The sequence below is a fragment of the Staurois parvus genome, unplaced genomic scaffold (assembly GCF_062004578.1).
Source record: "Staurois parvus isolate SC_StPar_1 unplaced genomic scaffold, SC_StPar_1.0 ptg000639l, whole genome shotgun sequence".
Taxonomy (NCBI): Eukaryota; Metazoa; Chordata; class Amphibia; order Anura; family Ranidae; genus Staurois; species Staurois parvus.
In genome coordinates, this window is record NW_028318435.1 from 3,031,179 (window position 1) to 3,052,808 (window position 21,630).

The window sequence follows — 21,630 nt, forward strand, 5'->3', positions numbered from 1 at the left end:
GACACCACCGTAAAACCAGGAGAATCCCCTGGCCCTGGAGCAGTAACCACACAGTGTAAGATGAACCAATATTTTGACTCCATTGAGATCAAAGTAACAGAAATAGTTCAAGCACAAAAGAGATAACAGTAAGAATATACAGCAGTTTGACACTGCAAGGCTCAGCCAAATGATAAAACACAGTACCACTTTAGAACAAACCAACATTTTCCTGCAGAGTTTAAACACCAATCTCCACACTGAGATATCTTTCCCACAAATGAGCTGTAGTAGGCTATCAAGAATTTGGGCTAACTCACTTTTGGATTCTCAGTTGTCTGGGAACAGGGTTTAACTATAAGATGAATATACAGATGTTAATGTTCCCTTTAATACCAACCCCAGATACGAAAAAGAAAACAACTTCTGCACGCTTGTTGGGGCCCCAGTTGGTGCACATTTAGGTTGAAGCCCTTTTTGCTTGAGAGCAAGATTTACTGAAGAAGGAAAAGCACAGTAGTAGAAAATATTCTTCCCTTGACTGGTGGCAGCAAAGTTAGGGAAAGGGTCCCTTAGTGGAAGTAGGTGAAGGCAAGGATCAGTATAGATGAAGAATAGGTGACAGTAGACTCCAATAGAATTTGTATTCCAATAGGTAGGGAATTGACTTGATGAAGCAAGCTCCTTTATGGCTATAATACAGTGCCTTGAAAAAGTATTCATACCTTTTGAAATTTTCCACATTTTGTCATGTTACAACCAAAAACGTAAATGTATTTTATTGGGATTTTAATGTGATAGACCAACATAAAGTGGCACATAATTGTGAAGTGGAAGGAAAATGATAAATGGTTTTCAAAATTTTTTACAAAAAGGATGTGGATGTTTGTCCTCCCTGAACTTATGGGCTACTTAGGGTAGATCAGTGACATAAAACTTCAAATAAATCTATCTCAATTACAAAATGTGAAAAGGCGTGGGGGAAAATTATGCAAGACACCTTTTTTAAATTGCAAGGAATAGTCTCTAGTACAGTATGACAGGAGACATTTAGCTCCTAAGGGTCAGTGTCCCTGAGAAGTACCCATATACCAATAGCAGTTTACAGAGTATGCTCATACATTTTATACACACATAGTAAATGGTAATTCTCAACACAGATCGCTGCTGGACTCTTCAAGTTTGTCTAGGATGCTGCTAATGTGTCTACTCTAGCTGAACTATGTTTAAAAGAGTCAAACACCTATTGTATACTGCTGTTAAAAAGCAGTAAAGTTTATAATACAGGGCTGGGGTTTTCAAGATTAGAGATATGAATATGGTCCCTTGTACTCTGAGCCGTCTGGCTGTTGAGCATCCCTTCTGGTGTTTCAGAGTGCCTATGAGGGGTAGGTGCAGCACCCAACCCCACTGCCTGCAACCTGCTAAAGTCTATGGCATGCTGCAGCTGGGCGGGACTGAATACCATATCAAGTGGTATTCAAGTTTAGGGACGCCCTATGCATTCAGGGACGAATGCTGGATACAGACGACCTGCTTCCTGGCCTATTACAAGCTGCAGATAGTGGGACTGGGTGCTGCACCTATCCCACCTGGGCGCACTAAAACATTGGGAGCAACACAGCAGCTAGATAGCCCTGTGTGCAAGGAACCTTTATCAATGCCTATGCATAGATGTTGCCTGGGCTATCCTAATTATATTGTGTGCTTACAGATGGTCTGGTCTGGTTCAGAATTATCTAATATAAACAGAGATTTTAGATTAGCTTTTTTTCAATTTTGTCCTCAATGGCTGGCGACATTCAACTGATGCCAAGCTTTTTTGATTAAAGATGCTGAACAATGTGACTGAGCACAATGGTTTCTTTTCACTTTAATTAACTACTAATATTTATATGAATGCTGAATTAGTGGGTGCTCTGTATCTGTGAAATAATATTTTTTTTTTATCTTATGTTCACATTGAGTTTATTTTACAGAGTAACAGAACATTGATTGTCAGAAGAAAATGTCATACTGTTCCTCATCATGCTTCCTGCTTCGATACCCATGACATATCAGATGTTATCTGATCCTTGTTTTCTTTCAGGTTCCATACCAGACACCTGTTCCTAGTGGCGATGTGTTTTTTACTGAGACATTTGATGATGGAACTCTGAATGGGTATGTCTACTGGTAAAAGCGAGCATCCCTATATAATTTACAGTTGAAGTTGAGATCAGAGACTAAAATCTCATAAAAGATTAAATATGTTATATTTCAAAAGTTGTTTTTAATATTTTCTAATATGCAAATTTCATTAAAAGATTACATGGGGAATCTGCCTTGAAGATACTTGTTTAGACACTTCCTGTTATGGAGTGACAACCATTCCAGTTGTGCTCCTACATTGTCTTTAAGTCACTTACATCCTTGCTGAAGACTACAAGCCAGTAGTGTGCAGAGGTTTGGTGATGCCCAGGGCCAACTCCTTGATTGTATGCCCCTAAAGGGCTTCTTCACAGCGGAATGCACGCATTTCCATGCATTGCACTTTGACAGCCCATTTATTTCAAATGATTGGATAGATAAGGGGCCAAAAAGAAAGTTTAGAGTCCAGGCTTACACCTAGCACCCTGGCATGAGGAGGAGGATTGGTTGTTGTGTCATCAGCCTCGGCAGAGAGGCACATGGGGGAGGAAATAGTATGAGCTCAGTTTTGGATTAAGTTTGAGGAAGTGGTGTGACATCCAGACTGATGTGTCTGTTACTAACTCAGTGATGCATGAGGAGACTGATGGTGTGAACCAAGGAGTAGAAAGATAGATTTGGGTGTCATCAGCATAGAAATGATATTTGAAGCCATAGTTGATGTCAGTATGTCGGATGGTGAGTTGCCCGATGCTGGCCACTAGAGACAAATCAGCAGCAAGCAGCTTGGCTAAGAGGCCGCTTGACGGTAGTTTGTGTCTATCCTCTACAATTGTTACTATTAGGAAGCCAGTCCTGAGCAATGAAAGTCAACCAAGAATGAAAAAAACATGGCACTTGTTTATGATACTGTGTCAGTGCTAGGCCCTGCCACCTTGTGAGTATAGGGGAAAACAAAAGAGAGGGGAAGACTGGCTTGTCAGTGTTCTCTGGGTTTTGTAATCCCAGATCATGGTCTGGAGCTTAAAGGCTTCAAATCGTCTTGGGTGGGATGAAGCCTTCAATCCTGTGCCGAGGTATCATAGGAGACCTGCAGTTTGTGCAGGTGCACATATTCATCATAAGAAAAGCTTGGGTATAACTCAGTTGCCCTGTCAGAAGACAGCTGTGTGCTCCAGCCAGGAGACAGTTGTGCACCCATTAAAGGAGATGATAAACTTGAGAGACTGCACTCCATGTTGGAGAGATTCCTCACCTGCAGGATTGAGAAAGTCAGAACAAGTTGAGTGAATCTGGGAGAGCTGACACAACTATGAGTCCAGAGGACAGAGATTAATTCTGTAAATCTCCAGGGAGTGAGAGAGTCCGGGATACTAGGAGATCCCCATCTAGAGATCATGAGTGGGCTGGTGCAAAAAGACGCTGTAAGGCTAGGTTCACATCTCCGTTCCTGCGGGCTGTGTTTTGCATGGGCACGAGAGCCCATTCATTTGAATGGACTCCCGTGCCCTGGGAAACTCAGGGAAGAAGTCCCTGCACTCTTTTAGAAAACGCAGCCTTCCTCGGTTCCCAGTACGGTTGCGATTTCCAGTGCGGGCGACGTGCCATTAGAATTAATGGCACCCGCCTGCGGGGTCAGCATTTCTCTGTGCGGGTGGTACGGCTGTATGGATTTTTGTGCAGATCCACAGCAGCACCACCAGCACAGATGTGAACCAGGGGTAACTAGAGGCTGAGTGAGCCAGGAGCTGGGTCTGAAGGATCCTGACAACACCAGCAGTACTGCTGAAGAGTAAGTACAGGTGGCTCGGTGTTTTTGCTTATAACGTTTTGTTGAACTCCAGTGTGGGAAATACTGACATAAGAGACTTTGTTTTTCTTTTTGTTTGTTTAATAAAAGTGGGACCTTAACCACAGTTTGGACTGGCATGACTCTGAAAATGTTCACAACCACTGAGCTAAACACCCCTCATAATACAGATATGCAGGACTTTAGCAAACAAAATGTCACCCGGTTTAGATCTATTTTCAATTGTAAAAACAGATCCATGCTCTCATAAAGTCACTTGACACCTCTTTTGAAAAAAAATATAATCCCAGCTGCAATAAACAACAAAAGTAAACTGGCTTAGCAAGCAGGCCCATCTCCACAACAATCCTGGGTAAGGTTGATCTATTTCTTGCTTAAGTAGTCTTCCACAGCGGTCCAGCATGTCTAAAGGCAAAACAGTGTGAACAGTATCATTCTGCTAGTTGAAAAATTACAAATTTAATTTCAGCACAATTTATCAAACAGATGCAGTGCAGATTGAAATTTGAACTTAGTAAGTCCTCACGCATGAGAATCACAAACAATAGAGATGCTTGGCTAGAGACTTCCCTTTGTACATCGTTCTGACTCTAGGTGCAGAATTTCTCCTCAGCCTCTCTATAAAGATGCCAAAGAGGAGTTTGGGTGTGGGGCCTCCAATTATTTGGATGTCAAACACATGAGAATGCAGTTGAAAGATCCTATAAAAGACTCTTCCATTAACATACTTATTTGTTTTAGCCTTATTCAGTGAGACCTGTACAGACTGTCATACAATCATTGTACTGGACTGAATAAAGGCTTTTTGTATAGTCACTGTTATCACCTATGGTTTAAGGCCAAATTCATGGTGCCTGTGTTGCTGAGTCTATCAGAGGAATTTAATAAGCAGTAACCTCACTTTTCTGGTGGTATGGCCTCTATAACATGATTTGCACCTAATTCATGAAAGCATTGCACCAGTTTTTGTACAAGTACCAGTTAGTTCTTATTACTTCACATTTACAATCTGTCACTATGGCTGCAACAGATTCTAAAATAATTGCTGTCAGTTCGCAGATAAGCAAACTAGCGGTAATTAAGACCAACTTAAGGGGGTTGTAAAGGCTGAAGTATGCTTCTCTAAAGCAGCCTCTCTCAACCAGGGTGCATTGAGGTTTCTTCAGGGGTGCCTTCGTAAAATGTCTAAAAACTGCCCAAAACTTGTATAAAAGCCAGCAGGTGGAACAAACCTGCCTTTTAGTTACACAAAGCCACAGGTTTTCATTGTGCACCATTACGATCTTCTAGTTGTCACCGTCCTGACAACTAATGACATCATTAGTTGATAAGGTGAATGTTGGCTGCCTGCACAGCACCCTAGTTTGACCCTCCCCTTCCCCTCTCCATCAGTGCTGGGGTCACATTAGCTCAGTGATGGAAACAAAATGAGGGAGAAGAGAAGCATCGGAATACTAGTCAGTATCAGTGTGCAAAAGTGTATTTGATTTGGAAGAATAAATCACTTCTAATGTTGGGTGTTCTATGTTTGGATGTTGCTGTGTTATATAAAGCTATTGGAATAGGATTGGTTAATGAGGAAATGCTCTCTTTGATATCTTCTGCCAATTATGAACCTAGGACTGTTTCTGATCATTCCCTCATTTGGGTACAGATTAGCAATGGTGGTCTCTCTAAAAAAAACCTATTAGAAAATTAACCCATTCTGGTTATCCTTATTCCTTTCCTTTTTCACATTTTAGAATGGGGTGCTCTTCTAAAATTATGGACATTCTCGAGACACCCCATTTTAGAATGGGGTGCCTCCAGACTGTCCATTATTTTAAAGGGTGCCTCAGGCCTGTCCATAATTGTAAAGGGTGCCTTGACTGAAAAAATGTTGAGAAACACTGCTCTAAAGGCTTCTGCAGCAATCCAGTGAGGTGCACAAGCCTTGGCTCTCAAGGACTCTCCCTCCTCATTGGCTGAGACATTGGCTCCCACTGCTGTCAATCACAGCCAATGAGCCAATGAAGAGAGAGAGGCTATACATGGCTCTGTGAGTGCCTGTTTGGATACCAACCATTCAAGTTGCTTGCTCTGGGGCATTTGGCAGGAGAGAGGGGCCAGGACCGCTGGTGGGGGACCCGAGAAAAGGAGTATCGGGGCTGCTCTGTGCAAAACTACTGCGCAGAGCAGGTAAGTAAAACATGTTATTTTTTTTTTTTATTAATTGCCTTTAATATCACTTTAAAGTTGGTGTACAGGGGGAGAGGGTGTTATGTGATCATTACTTTATTAATGTGTTTGTGCTTTACATTTAGTGTATTTTGCTTGCTAGGATGAAGGCCGCCCACACCCTAGCAACCAATGATGCATCACACTGAAGTGACATTGGGCGGACCCTGATGGGATAGCAGTGGGTTATTCCATAGCCGTTATTCAGTCCAAAATTGGCTTTGGAATCCACCCACTGTCATCCGCTATCAGTCACAGGCAAGGAAGACCTAATGGGAAACTAGTCTTGGAGTTCCCCATCATGCTAAAATTCATGGCTGCTGCATCTTTTGGGTGAGTGAAACCTGATGGAGTGAACTCTGAGACTAATGCCCCATCAGGTCTGTCTTACTTGTAATTGACAGCATACAAAAGGAGCAGAGTTGACTGTGGCTATGGATCAGCCCATTGCTGTATGCTGGTAATCAACAGCAAGGCAGGCCTAATGGGGAACCAGTAGAGACTAAGAGTAGTTCCCCATGGGGCTCTGTTGACCCCACTACAAAACTCCTTGGCCATGCGCCTGTCAGTGTGATGGGTGCAGTGACCAGGAGGAGGAGAGTGCACTGAGGGAGGAGTGTCTAATGTGGACACTCCGACCTCAGTGCCGGGCATTGTTAGATTTATGTACTTACCAAATATAACCACAAAGAGCAGCACTTCTATATAGTGCAAAATATAATGTATGTCATCTATAAAGTGTACATCTAATTACCTTCACATTCAAGTGTGTTCATATAGCTGATGTGACCCCCAAATTATAGGATGGTCAATATGGGCATATTTCATTTATCCATACTGTGGAAATATCTTCTGATCCACCACTACAGCTCACAATGATCAGATGAATGCCCAGTAGATGTGACCCCCAAATTATAGGAAGGTCAATATTGGCATATATCATCCATCTACATACCGGAAATCCTTTCTGAACCACCACAGCTCAAAATGAACAGAGAAATGTCCAAAAAACAAAATTGCTTCCCATAAGTAATACTGTTTTATTCAGATTGAGCTAAAAACAGATAAGAGACCTACATATTAAAAATGTTTGAGTAGCACTACACTTTTACACGCATCATAATAAAACCTCAGGGTTGCCATGGGTGCAATATATCAAAATGGCTGAGATCAGTGCAATCCTCACCCCTCCAGTAGCAGGCACATGAATTGGGTGCAAGCATCAACACTTTCAGGGCTGCTCCACAAAGGAATTCTAAGGGTTGTCTACAACACTCTTTATGAAATCCCCAGTATATATTTCACTGACAGCTGGCACTGTAATACAGTTTGTGCTCCTTTATGCATGATCCTGCTAGCTACTCCACCAATAAGATCATATTTAGATGGTAGTGCTGGAGGACTTATTTCTTGAACTGGAGCCTGTGCAGGGAAGCTGCAGAACAAGGAGCAGTGGGAAAAGTATGCACTGGGACAGATAGCCCATGTTTGTTATTTATTACAACTGTGGCTCAAATAGAGAAATGTTTTTAAAATATCAATTGGTATTGTTTTATAGTATGTTATTTAGTCATATCAACTATACTACTGAATAACTTCATTTTGCACATGATAGGATGTGACTTCATTGAGGGAAGGTCCACAGCACAGATTGGTTTTACACATAATTTCTTGCGACAAGTGATGTTGCGCTGCTAAAATCTCATTACCTTATTTTGTGTGAATTACTCATGTGTGCAAACTTATATAAACAAACGATGAGTAAATAAATATAACCACATGTGCGATATAAATATAAAATGTGTAAATTGGTATTATTCCTTGTACAAATAAATCAGTTCATAAAGTCCATATATTGGTCTGTGTGTGCTTATCTAACACCCCAATTTCCAAACGTGCTCCTTAATAACTTCACACAGTAAAAGTGCCACCTATGTGTTCACAGAACTCACCTCAAAATACTTTCTCAATGCATGTGTATATCATTTTATTCAAGTTCCATCAACTCTGTCTCTTCCTCCTCCAAACCACTAGAGACTCTCCTTTCCTCTTTCTCCTGAAACCAGTGACCAGGTACAAAATACAAAAACCGCTTGTATTACAGAGAGATCAATAAACACTTCCTCACTTCTGGTTTGCATTTGCCTCCGCGTGCCTTACGCGTTGCGTCACTGTCACGTGACCCCAACACCTAGTCACTGGTTTCAGGATAAAGTCTCTAGTGGTTTGGAGGAGCAAGGGTCAGATAAAGTTGATGGAACTTGGATAAAATGATATACACATGCATTGAGAAAGTATTTTGAGGTGAGAGTTCTGTGAACACATAGGTGGCACTTTTACTGTGTGAAGTTATTAAGGAGCACGTTTGGAAATTGGGGTGTTAGATAAGCACGCACAGACCAATATATGGACTTTATCAACTAATTTATTTGTACAAGGAATAATACCAATTTACACATTTTATGTTAATATCGCACATATGGTTATATTTATTTATTTATTCATCATTTGTTTATATAGGTTTGCACACATGAGTGATTCACACAAAATGAGGGTTTAGCAGCGCAACATCACTTGTCGCAAGAAATTATGTCTAATTAATGTGGGAACACATTCTGATGTTAGCAGTAAGATTATTCATTTAATGTTTTTTATTTATTGATACAGTTATGTAATAATACACACGTTTAGGTCAGAGGTATAGCGCAGGAGTCAGATCTCTTTATATTTGTTTTACACATTGTTTAGTGCAGTCAGACACAGAAACTCATGGCACGCATGTCCCTGCAGCTCTTAAAGTTGCCATGGGCTGCTGAAGTAATGAATACAACTTTCCATATGCATATATTAGTTTCTTACAGTTAAACTTTTATATGACAGGATCCATGTAACTATTTTAGGGCCAGTTCACACTGATACACAACAGGATTCGCAGTCATTCCTGTGCGTATCACAATCGCACTCTTTTAATGTCAGCCATTGTGGGTGTCAATGTTAATTTAACAACACTTTAAAAACAGTTCGTAAAACGGAGTGCATTTGGCTGAATCGGATTGTATGAGCATTCACACCCATGTGATTCGATTCCAGTGTGGGAAAAAATGGGTCCTGCACCTTTCCTGCGGGTGCGGTGTGTGTTTTGTGCCATACAAAATGACTGGCTCAAATCGCACCGCAAAAAAATCATATCTGATATGAACAGGAATGCAGTGTGATTCCTGTTCAAATTACATGTGGTTTCCCACACCACATCAGTGTTTACTAGCCCTTACTATCCTTTTATATATTTAAAAGTGTATGTCCATTAACGGGTCTGGACCTTCAGTATGAGAAGTCTGTCATGTGTCAGAAGGGATGCTGTTTATATAATCTGGACAAGTGTGAGCTTCTATGAGTTCCTTGGCCTTACTCAGTTCTATAATTTGTAAACTTATGGAATTCAGTTTTGTTTTTTAAATTTTTTAAGTTAAAAATTAAAGTAGGCACTCTAGACATAGGTCATTAATTATTTGTGTTGATTTTTAATTCCAGGTGGGTGCTTTCCAGAACCATGAAGGAAGATGCTGATGAAGACATTGCCAAATATGATGGTAAGAAATTACACACAGTATATATATATATATATATATATATATATATAATTTTTTTATATACATTGTGTGTGTGTATATATATATATATATATACACACACACACAAACACACATGGGTGTGGAAATTTTTGAAAAAACTACTTGTCCAGGGCTGTGTGGAAGCAATCGGGCAGCAGCTACCTGCCCGACGCCCAGAACTACATGTCCCGGGTGTCGGGCAATACAAATTCAACATCCCTGATATAGATAGATAGATAGATAGATAGATAGATAGATAGATAGATAGATAGATAGATAGATACACACACCTATAACATTATGACCACTGACAGGTAAAGTGTATAACATTGATTATCTATATGTTGTAATCATATAAACACTGTTTTAAACGCCAATGTGAATGAGCCTTATAATAGCTTGATGCAACTTAGAATTAAATCAAATGCAGTTCAGAAGGAAGTCAATTTCAGGTAGGGTTGTCACCCTAGCTGGTAAACTTTTTTACCAATGCTATTAATAGGGAAAAGACCAGAAGGCCAGACCCTAATTGTTTGTGAATGATCTCAAAGGCATCTCCATCTGATCCAAAATTCAAGTAGAATGATTCTGAAACACATAGCATTTGCCCATTCACACAAGTCCAATTCTTCAAAAGGTTGGGCACCCCTGTTGTACACAGCCATGCTTGGGTGAACCCAAATGGCTTGTGTATTGGCATTTACCTGCACATGCATTGTGAGGGACCGCCGAGCGGCACCACTAGCACTCCACTGGTCAGGCGTGTCCAGAGCGCGGAGTCTAAGCCCCAGGGTACTTGTTCACCAGGGCCCCTGATGGTGGGGATGGACTTGTAGTACCCTGAGACCAGGTCGCCTCTACTGAGCACACCTGTCAGTGGTAGGGGTGTTCGCCAGGGGTTCCAACCAGGGAGAGCCAGATGTGAGGAGGTCGGGTGACCCCGATGGGATGGATGGATGGATGGCTGAGCAAGTGCGTAGTCAGACAGGCCGAGTCGGTAATGTAGAGGACGGTAAGGTACAAGGGAGCAGGCAGAGAATCGTCGGGTCACACGCCAGGTCAGCAACAGGAGGTCAGATCTAATAAGGGGCATCCAGGGAGAGAGGTCAGGCAAGCAAGGGTCTGGGCAGGAGAAATCAGCAAGGTCAAGAGTAATCCGGGTCAATAACTTACTAGGCACAGGTACAGGAACACAGGAAGCAGGTAAGACCAGAAGGCAACGAAATGACAGCTCAGGGACCTTTAAATATCCCGCCCTGCGCTGCCATTGGTGCCCAGCGGGCGGCCGCGGCTTCTACTGCGCATGCGCGAACTCGAATGCCGCGGCCGGCCCGGACCTAGTGCCCGTGTACTGGGTGGAGCAGTGCGCCTGCGCCGGGCCCATCGCGGCGGGGATCGAGGAGATCCCTGACATGCATATTCAGTGCTTTTTCCCAAATGTGTCACTTTTGTGTTTATTGAGAAGTGCCATATACAGTCAGGTCCATAAATATTGGGACAGCAACACAATTCTAACATTTTCGGCTCTATACACCACCACAATGGATTTGAAATTAAACTAACAAGATGTGCTTTAACTGCAGACTGGCAGCTTTAATTTGAGGGTATTTACATCCAAATCAGGTGAACGGTGTAGGAATTACAACAGTTTGCATATGTGCCTCCCACTTGTTAAGGGACCAAAAGTAATGGGACAATTGGCTTCTCAGCTATTCCATGGCCAGGTGTGTGTTATTCCCTCATTATCCCAATTACAATGAGCAGATAAAAGGTCCAGAGTTCATTTCAAGTGTGCTATTTGCATTATGAATCTGTTGCTGTCAACTCTCAAGAAGAGATCCAAAGAGCTGTCACTGTCAGTGAAGCAAGCCATCATTAGGCTAAAAAAACAAAACAAACCCATCAGAGAGATAGCAAAAACATTAGGCGTGGCCAAAACAACTGTTTGGAACATTCTTAAAAAGAAGGAACACACCGGTGAGCTCAGCAACACCAAAAGACCCGGAAGACCACGGAAAATAACTGTGGTGGATGACCGAAGAATTCTTTCCCTGGTGAAGAAAACACCCTTCACAACAGTTGGCCAGATCAAGAACACTCTCCAGGAGGTAGGTGTATGTGTGTCAAAGTCAACAATCAAGAGAAGACTTCACCAGAGTGAATACAGAGGGTTCACCACAAGATGGAAACCATTGGTGAGCCTCAAAAACAGGAAGGCCAGATTAGAGTTTGCCAAACGACATCTAAAAAAGCCTTGACAGTTCTGGAACAACATCCTATGGACAGATGAGACCAAGATCAACTTGTACCAGAGTGATGGGAAGAGAAGAGTATGGAGAAGGAAAGGAACTGCTCATGATCCTAAGCATACCACCTCATCAGTGAAGCATGGTGGTGGTAGTGTCATGGCGTGGGCATGTATGGCTGCCAATGGAACTGGTTCTCTTGTATTTATTGATGATGTGACTGCTGACAAAAGCAGCAGGTTGAATTCTGAAGTGTTTTGGGCAATATTATCTGCTCATATTCAGCCAAATGCTTCACAACTCATTGGATGCCGCTTCACAGTGCAGATGGACAATGACCCAAAGCATACTGCAAAAGCAACCAAAGAGTATTTTAAGGGAAAGAAGTGGAATGTTATGCAATGGCCAAGTCAATCACCTGACCTGAATCCGATTGAGCATGCATTTCACTTGCTGAAGACAAAACTGAAGGGAAAATGCCCCAAGAACAAGCAGGAACTGAAGGCAGTTGCAGTAGAGGCCTGGCAGAGCACCACCAGCGATGAAACCCAGCATCTGGTGATGTCTATGCGTTTCAGACTTCAGGCTGTAATTGACTGCAAAGGATTTGCAACCAAGTATTAAAAAGTGAAAGTTTGATTTATGATTATTATTCTGTCCCATTACTTTTGGTCCCTTAAGAAGTGGGAGGCACATATGCAAACTGTTGTAATTCCTACACCGTTCACCTGATTTGGATGTAAATACCCTCAAATTAAAGCTGCCAGTCTGCAGTTAAAGCACATCTTGTTTGTTTACATTTCAAATCCATTGTGGTGGTGTATAGAGCCAAAAATGTTAGAATTGTGTCGATGTCCCAATATTTATGGACCTGACTGTATGCATGCTTGAGGCCATCAGCATTTATCTGAGCATGGTCCCATACAGCCATTCACTTGTATGTATACTGTACACAGCACATACAGCTCCAAGGGTGCCAGATTAGTCCAGAGAATTTACTCCTCAGCACACAGGAGGTTCTAGGAGTCAGTGCGCATGAGGCTGTAATACACAGTGAAGTGAGGCCTTTGGTGACAGGGGGCTGGAGCATGGGTGTATATTTTCTCTGCACAAAGGATACCGATAAATATAGAAAGTCTACTATAGGAAAGGAAAGTAGGCTTACATTTGAAAGCTAAAGTTGTTTGAAAAAGTTGAACAAAAAAAAAAAGAATCATGTCTGGCCTACCTAGAGTTTACCATGCATGTTACACTCTAACCATACAATCTTTATGCAATCAACTTTAGATTTATCAAAACTATGTAATATCAGGCCGTACCAAAATTATCCAATAAATCTAAAAAAAAAAAAAGCTAAGAGTCAATCGAATCTGGTGAGTGTGGATTGTACTGGAAGGTGATCACAGATGGTGGGGATATCATTCAAAGAACACATTTTGTTTTGGCACCATTTTTTTTGGAGTACTTAATCACCGTTTATTTGGGACAGTGAACCTTTTATTATTTCATCACTATTGATTGTTTGATTTTTTTCACTGCAATATTATATTTTATATCCAATAAATCTGTATCCGATCAGGTGGACTCTCGCACTGCATTGATATTGGCAGGTCTAAAGGAGAGTGTATACTGTAGTAACGTGTGAGATGAGCTTTACACAGAGAACGGGAGGAGGGATGCACATTCTGCAATAGATGTAGAAATGTATATTAAATCTCTTTCTGACAAATGGTTTCTGAAATGTTTTTCTTTTCGCAAGGAAGATCTTACTGTTGAAATAATATAATGACAATATCATAATGGATGCATATATGCCTAATGTAATAAAACACTTTCACATCCTGCTATTCTAGCAGGCTGCTACTATAACTCCTATAAAGAATGTCTTGCTGCAGAACTACAGCTATATCTTACCATAGTAACACAGCAAAACAAATCCTGTCATGGTAACGCATGTAAAACATGCCAACAATGCTCTTGTGCTGTGTTGAAATAAATATATATATATATATATATATATATATATATATATATAAATAATTTTTTTTTTGGCTTATATTTACATCCAAATTATAATGCAGCAGAGGTCTGGCTAGGGAATGCCGTGGCGTTATATAAATCTCAGGTGGCAGATATACATATATGAAAAGCACACCACTAAACATAAAAGTGTCTGTCCTTAATGAGTCACATATGCACTATACCCCAAGGAGAGTCTCTTGCACTTAAAGGTGCAGCATGTTCAGAAGAAGATAATAGCCTGTACACTGCTTTTTTTTTCCAGTCCTGCTTTTATATCAACTTAAATCGAGGCAATATCCACTTTAAAGAGAAATTCCAGGTATGGGTATTTTTTTACATAGTTACACTGATCCAGCTTGACCCAGTGTAACTAAGTATATGCCATCAGACACCGCTACTCCAGTGATCTCCACTTGCTTCCTTGTCCTGTGACAAGCAGCTGCCCTGACGCATTGTGAACACAAGAGGTCAGAGAATGCTTGGCATTTTCTGAATGAATGCAAAGTGTTCTCTGATTGGACAAGGTGGAAAGTGTGACATCACCACCCCACCGTTTCACCTTGTCTAATCAGAGAAGCTTTGCTTTTATTCAGAGATTGCAAAGTTTCCTGTGAATGGAGCCTGTGCAGGGCAGCCAACCTCCTGTGTTAAGAATACAGTAGGTCAGCCACTCAGGTGTAGGACCTGAAAGCCATGGAGATCATTGGAGTAGTGTTGTCCATTTCAGTGGTTTCCAGCTTCCGGGGGGCATCGGCCAGGTATGGTATATACATAGCGGAATGACAGATACTTACTTTAATTTTCCATTCCTGACAAGCTCCATGTCAGCACAGCTGGGTAAGGGCCTCGCCACTGCCATGCTTTCAGGACCTAACTCATAAATTTGAGTCCACCTGCAGCCTCAGCGTTCTATAACTAGTCCTACCAAGCTGGGTGGGAATTGTGCTGACATGTAGCTCGTCAGGAAAGGAAAATTGCAGTAAGTGTCTGTTATTCAATTTTACATTTTTCTGACAGCTCCATGTCAGCACAACTGGGAACTAACTAGCCACACAGGGGAGGGATGATGCTACACACTCCTCGATTCTGGGTAAAAGCAGAAGCCAGGATGCCTCTGCCATGCTCAACTGTCATTAGGACTGCTTCTATACAGTAAAGAGTCATGAACATATATAAATTGACCCCCACGTAGCTGCCTTGCAGATAATGTCTGGGATCACTCAACCTGCTACCGCTCACAAGGTCGAGAATCTGAGATGTGAAGGATGAAAGATCTCTCAAATATGGCCTATAATGCTTGTCTTGAAGGACCTTGTGTCCATCACCAAAGCTGTACCTATGTCCAAAGAGTAGCAACCAAAAGCCCAAAAGGCATGTATGGATGGCACAATCCCTAAAATACCAGAAAGCATCCTGACATGAAGGTCTTCGCTGACTTCTTGGATTATGTGCTGGTTTTTTCTTTGACTCCCTACCAGAAATGCCGAAGCTACCTTCTCTGGACTGAGCGTGGAAAATGACTCTTGAACTTCAGTCTCCTTTAACTCAACATACGTTCATCTTGAGGCAGGAAACTAAAATTACCACTATTAATTTAGGCTTCACCTTCTAAGATCAAGAACAATGCAGTGATTGAGTATGTCCTTAAAGGCCACAGCATCTTCTAATGGTAGGGTCATGTATCTGGCCAATGCCATAAGAGACCAAAGGGGCAATTTGAAACCCATGACATTCTTCTGTGACATGTTTCAATCTTTTAGAATGAGCACTTGATTCAGTCACCATAAGGGAATTGTCAAGCCATCCTCTGGAGGCACTTTAAATACTTCCACAGCTTTGCTTCTATTTAAAGGCATTCCATCAACCTTACAAAAGGAATCAAAAACCTGGACACAGGTCATCCTAGCCTTCTTGTTCAGAAGGGACTGTAGAGGATTGATTGGCTTGCGAAGGCTCTGGACCATGTATAATGGCCCTAAAAGGAAGACTAGACCTTGGCAGAATAGATAACCTTTGCAGAAAGTGAATTCAGCAATTCCTTTAGAGTGTCTTGGCTACATGCTTAATTGTGACAACTTAGTCACCATCATTTTAATCACTGTCTACTTGAACAAAGCAGGAATCAGTCATATTCATCCACATGTTCTTTGGATGAACCTGACAAAGGTTGATTTGTCTGTGAAGGTTCTAGGACTGCTAATTGGCAGAATATATGACCCCTTCACAAGACGAGTGAAAGCAACAACTTTAGAATGTATTGACCACATGGTCAATGAATGTGATAACTTGTTAGGTATCAACCTCTTTATCACTGGCTGCTTGAACCAGCAGCATTCATACAGTCATGCTCATCTGACTCTTCTTTTGGAAGAGTCTGAAGAGGATTGTTTGCTTGAAAGCCTAGGAGACTGCTCCTTGATAGAATAGATAACCTCTTCACAGTGTGTTTTAGCTTCATGTGACAACCTGTTAGGTGTCATTATCTTTATCCTTGGTTGCTTGAACAAAGCAGTAGTCATGCAGTCATATCTGTCCACATCATCCTCTTTGGAAACTCTAAAGAGGGATGCTTCACCTGGGAAGACTAGGCAGCTTCTCATTGCCAAAGCAGGTAACCCTTTTAAAGGGTAAGTGGAAGCCACTCCTTTAGAGTGTATTGACAATGTGTTTATTGAATTGACATCCTGTTAGGTATTATCATCTCTATCCCTGACTGCTTAAACCAGCAGGTTACATAGTCATGCTCATCCAAATCTTTCTGTTCATAGAGTCTGAAGAGGCTGTCTGGCCTGGCATGGCTATGAGACTTCTAATTGCCAGAACATATAACCCTTACATGGGGTGAGTGGAAGCAACTCCTTTTGTGTGCACTGGCCACTTGTTTAATGAATGTGACAACATGTTGGGTGTCATCATCCTCATTTCTGGTTGCTTGAACAAAACAAGATTCATATTGTCATGTTCATCTGTCTCTTCCCCTTTGGAGAGTCTGAAGAGGCTGTTTTACCTGAGAAGGCTATAAGACTGCTCATTGTTAGAATACATAACCCTTTCACAGGGTGAATGGAACACTTAAACTCATGTTCATTTCAAAGTCATGTTCATCTGTCTTCTTTTTTGAAAAGTCTGAAGAGGGTTGTTTTGTTTGGGAAAACTCTGAGACAGAGCCAGACTAGATAATCCTTTCATAGGATTTTGCTTGCTGCTTGAAGCAGCTAAAAAACCAACAATAATTTAATGAAGTAGAAAGGGTTAATCACAGCTAGAGTGATGCCGGTATTGCAGCTTCCAACCACAGCCCTGATGTCACTAGGTGGTTATTGAACCAAACCTTGGCCTGCTAGAGAACAGGACATGATGAAAATGTTTTGTTAAGAAGAGCAACAAAAAGGTAGGAATCTGCAACAGAATTACATTATTCTGTATAAAATGTACACAAACCATCCAAGGGAATTGTAGACATCATAAAGACCTTCTCTTTTTTTTTTTGAGAACCCGGAGAGCACAAACAAATATAAAAGGGATATCCTGTACTCCAACAGGCAATGCTGGTTATAGTAGTCATCCACAGGCGACTCCTCTACCTTCTCTGGGAATGCTGGTCTTTTGAGGGGGTTGTCATAATGGCACAATAGTAAAGTAAACATGAGAAGTCACCAACAGGATAATGCCATGTGTAAACGGACAAAGTATAACTTTTTGCACCAGTTATGCAGAAACTACCTCTGGAGGAGATCAGGGTGTGCACAGCAGCTGCAGGGAACAAGCCACAACAATGCATTTATTTAGATACAAAGCATTTTTAAAATTAGCTCACCCAATCTCCGCCATTTGCCTTTAAACACTGGCCCTGCACAGGTGTGCAGTGCCCACAATGCTGAAGTGGGCAGTGGTGTCAGCAGAGTCTCCCCTAGGCATGCCTAGGGGAGACACTGTTGACACCGCTGCCCACTTCACATGGACCCAGCAGAACCCAGACAAGGCTGTTAGCCGTGATAAAAGCCACCTCGAGGACCAGCAATGGGCTTCCTGGATTGTGGGTCATTTAGCAGGTACACCAGGGACCACTTCCAACTGAATTCCACACGTATGGACGGACGGACAGCCAGCCCTTTAGACCAGCCAGGTAGAAGAACACACCTAGTTCCTGCACATGGGAGGAAAAAAGAGGAATGCTGAGGCTGCAGGTGGGCTCAAATTTATGAGTTAGGTCCTGGAAGCATGGGGGGACGAGGTCCTTACCCAGCTGTGCTGACATGGAGCTGTCAGGAAAGTTACATTGGTGCAAGCTGGACCAATGTAACTATATAAAAATATCCATACCTGGAATTCTTCTTTAACATAGCTAGTACACAGCAGACACAGATCTGTAGTGAACAGTATCAAACCACGGTATGTAGGACCATAATTCTAAATATGTATTTTACATCATAAATCTAGTCTTAATGGCATTAAATTGCATTTCACAGTTTTGGCCTTTTAATAGAAATTTAAATTAAAATGTATCTAACCCAAAAATTATATATATCAGATGACCAGACTATAGGTGAGTTGACTGCATTACTAATAGCACACTTCCTGTCCCTGGGCAGCTAATCTCACTCACTCTACTGTAGTGTAATGTATCTATAGAGGGAGCTATGGCTGTGACAGGCTGCCCCAAAATATGAATTACAAACATCTTTTCATCTCCATTATATTGCCAGGTGAGGTCGTTTGTAGTTTACAGAAGGTAGCTGGGAAGGAAGATAGATATGTCTACAATTTTGGTTTAATTTCTGGCAAAATCCACAGCTATTTTCTATATCTGGTGAAAATGTTTTTGGTTGGAAAAATGAAAACTAATACTTCCAACTCATCTAGGAATTTGTAATCTGAAAAATTTTAAATGATTATTTTTGAGTTTAGATATTCTTATATTCTTCTTAGTCTTTTTTGCTTAAATTAAAGGTGAGCAGCTACAAATACTGTAGCTGCTAACCTTTAAAAATAAGGTGCTTACCAGTGCCTGGGGGTCCAGTGCTTTTTTCCCACAGCCGTTTTTTATTCAGGTGCCCAGTGCCGCCATTTTGTATATGGAAGAATACTGTGATGTCCTGAGGAATCCCAGCCAGCTCCCCACTGTGCATGTATGAGATCACACGTGTAATGTGTCCCAGGAGGCTGCTGGTGTGGATAGGTGGTGTACCTAAGTGCATGTCTTTCTCACCTAGACAATAATTAAAGAAGTGGGAAAAAAAAGATACTGGAGTGGGAGTTGAATAAGCAACATTTTCACTTTTGAGTAAAGGACTGCCCAAGGTTATTATTGCAGGTACTTATATAGCACCATCAATTTACACAGCACTTTACATATATTGTACATCTACATCAGTCTCTAACCTGCAAGGACCTTACAATATAAGGTCCCTAACTCACATTCATACATACACATACCAGCGCCAATTTAGACAGGAGCCAATTAATCTACCAGCATGTCTTTGGAGTGTGGGAGGAAACCCACACAGGCACAACATGCAAACTCCAGCCAGGTAGTGTCGTGGTTGGGATTCGAACCGTCGAATCTAGTGCTGCAAGGTAGAAGTGCTAACCACTTACCCACTGTGCTGGTTTTAGTAGCATTCTTCTCATATTCAGCTGAGAGTACACTAAACACACTCCCACTGCCCCCCACCACCATGCTTAGTTCTAGGCCTCTGCCATAATGTTGAACCAATGTAATGGTCCCACAGTGTGTTTGGTGACAGAGGCAGCTGGTTTCCAGAAGGTGGGCCTCGAATATGATAAAATGCTGCCAATAGAGACGTTGATTCAATTCTTTTCTTGCCACCTGAAGGAAGCAGGTCAGCTGAGACCCCTTCAAAGTAGAACTAAAGGCAAGAGGATAGAGTAAGGGAGGGTTATAACCTGTGTCAGGTTTTTTTTTTTTGCCATCTGTGTCCCATTAGAGAGATTTCCCTTCACTTCCCGTCCAACAGTATAGTTCATCATAAATTGGACAAATAGAGAGGGTGAATCTCCCTAATGGGGACACATGCTGCCTATTTATCCTGGTGATCATTGCAACTAGGATATAAAGCACTGGGATTTTTTTTTTAATAGAAGTTGAAGTAAAATCTTCAAGTGGGATTTCTTTTCACTTTGCAAAGACTTCATCTTACTTCCTGTTGTGCCTTCAGGACAGAACAAAACATTTAGCCATTGTAGTTATTTTAAGCCATGCTAGTCATTTTTCTTTATTTAGGTGAGTGGAAAGTAGAAGAGCTAAAAGAAAACAAGCTGTCGGGAGATTTGGGCCTTGTCCTAAAGTCCACAGCCAGACACCATGCCATTTCATCCAAGCTTAAGAAGCCTTTCACCTTCGAAGACAAACCTCTGATTGTTCAGTAAGTGCCCTCTCTCCTATCTATGTGCAGTAAATGCCCATGTGTCTCTTTACTGTATACAAAATCTATGTTCCCTGAAAATCCTGCCATAATGGAGTTCACCAGGTTATAAAAAACATAGACAAGTGTAGGATGAAAAAGACCAAGAAGTCTATCAAGTCCTCTTTTTTATATACTTCATTTTCTCTTTCGTCTGATTATAGGCCTATGTTTAATCCAGGCATATTTCAGTGAAAGCATAACTATTACCTTTTCCCTTTTATGGATTTAATAATAATGTAATTTGTAGCTATTAACAATATATACAGTATACACTATATATCTTATATATATTAACATAAGATAATAGCCTAACTTAAAGTGAACTATGTGGTCCTGAATGGCGAAAGTATACAGTATATGTGCAAAGCACATTGAGGGGAATTTATAAAAACTGGAGCAGCCACAATCAGGAGCAGTTTTGAATAGCAACCAATCAGCTTGTATCTTTCATTTTCAAATCTTACCTGAACAAGCTGGAGATAGGAGCTGATTGGTTGTCTTGCACAGCTGCTCCAGATTCTGTCTGCTCCAGTTTTGATAACCCTTCCCCTGTATCCTTTAATCACAGTTAAAAACTGATTAACCACATTTAACTGCTACAAACGGATATTTGGCTTTGGATGGTTAATGCACATTGTTGCTTTCTACACTATATATTAATAAAACAAAAAGCCAGTGTCTAAGTACAGTTATTAAGAAAAGAGGACTGCCAGGTTTATTGTTTCTAAACCCCCAATGATAAACGCTTATTTGTTGCCTTTTGGTCAGTTAAATATGCAGTTGAAACTGTTTTGCTACATTTCTTCTATAAGAAGAAATCTAGTGAGCTGACATCGCCCTGTGCTTGTTCTGTACTACAGTGCTCAAAAAAATTTAAGGAACACTGTTTAATCAGAGTATAGCATCAAGTCAGGTTAAACTCCTGGGATATTGATCTGGTCAGTTAAGTAGCAGAGGGGGTTGTTAATCAGTTTCAGCTGCTTTGGTGTTAATGAAATTAACAACAGGTGCACTAGATGGGAAATGAGACGACCCCCAAAACAGGAATGGTTTTACAGGTGGGGGCCACTAACATTTTTTTCCCTACTCATCTTTTCTGACTGTTTTTCACTCGTTTTGCATTTGGCTAGGGTCAGTGTCACAACTGGTAGCATGAGGCAATACCTGGACCCTGCAGAGTTTGCACA

At 41.4% G+C, this 21,630-nt stretch overlaps 1 protein-coding gene across 3 annotated transcripts in view; it reads left to right on the forward strand.

Moving 5' to 3' along the window:
- Window positions 1-21,630, forward strand: part of CLGN (calmegin) — a 79,548-nt gene that overhangs the window by 23,303 nt on the left and 34,615 nt on the right. For all 3 annotated transcript variants that reach the window (XM_089693889.1, XM_089693890.1, XM_089693891.1), the window contains 3 exons: window positions 2,069-2,142; window positions 9,668-9,726; window positions 20,260-20,401. In XM_089693889.1, coding sequence (XP_089550015.1) covers window positions 2,069-2,142; window positions 9,668-9,726; window positions 20,260-20,401 — 275 coding nt within the window. The remainder of the gene's footprint in view (window positions 1-2,068; window positions 2,143-9,667; window positions 9,727-20,259; window positions 20,402-21,630) is intronic.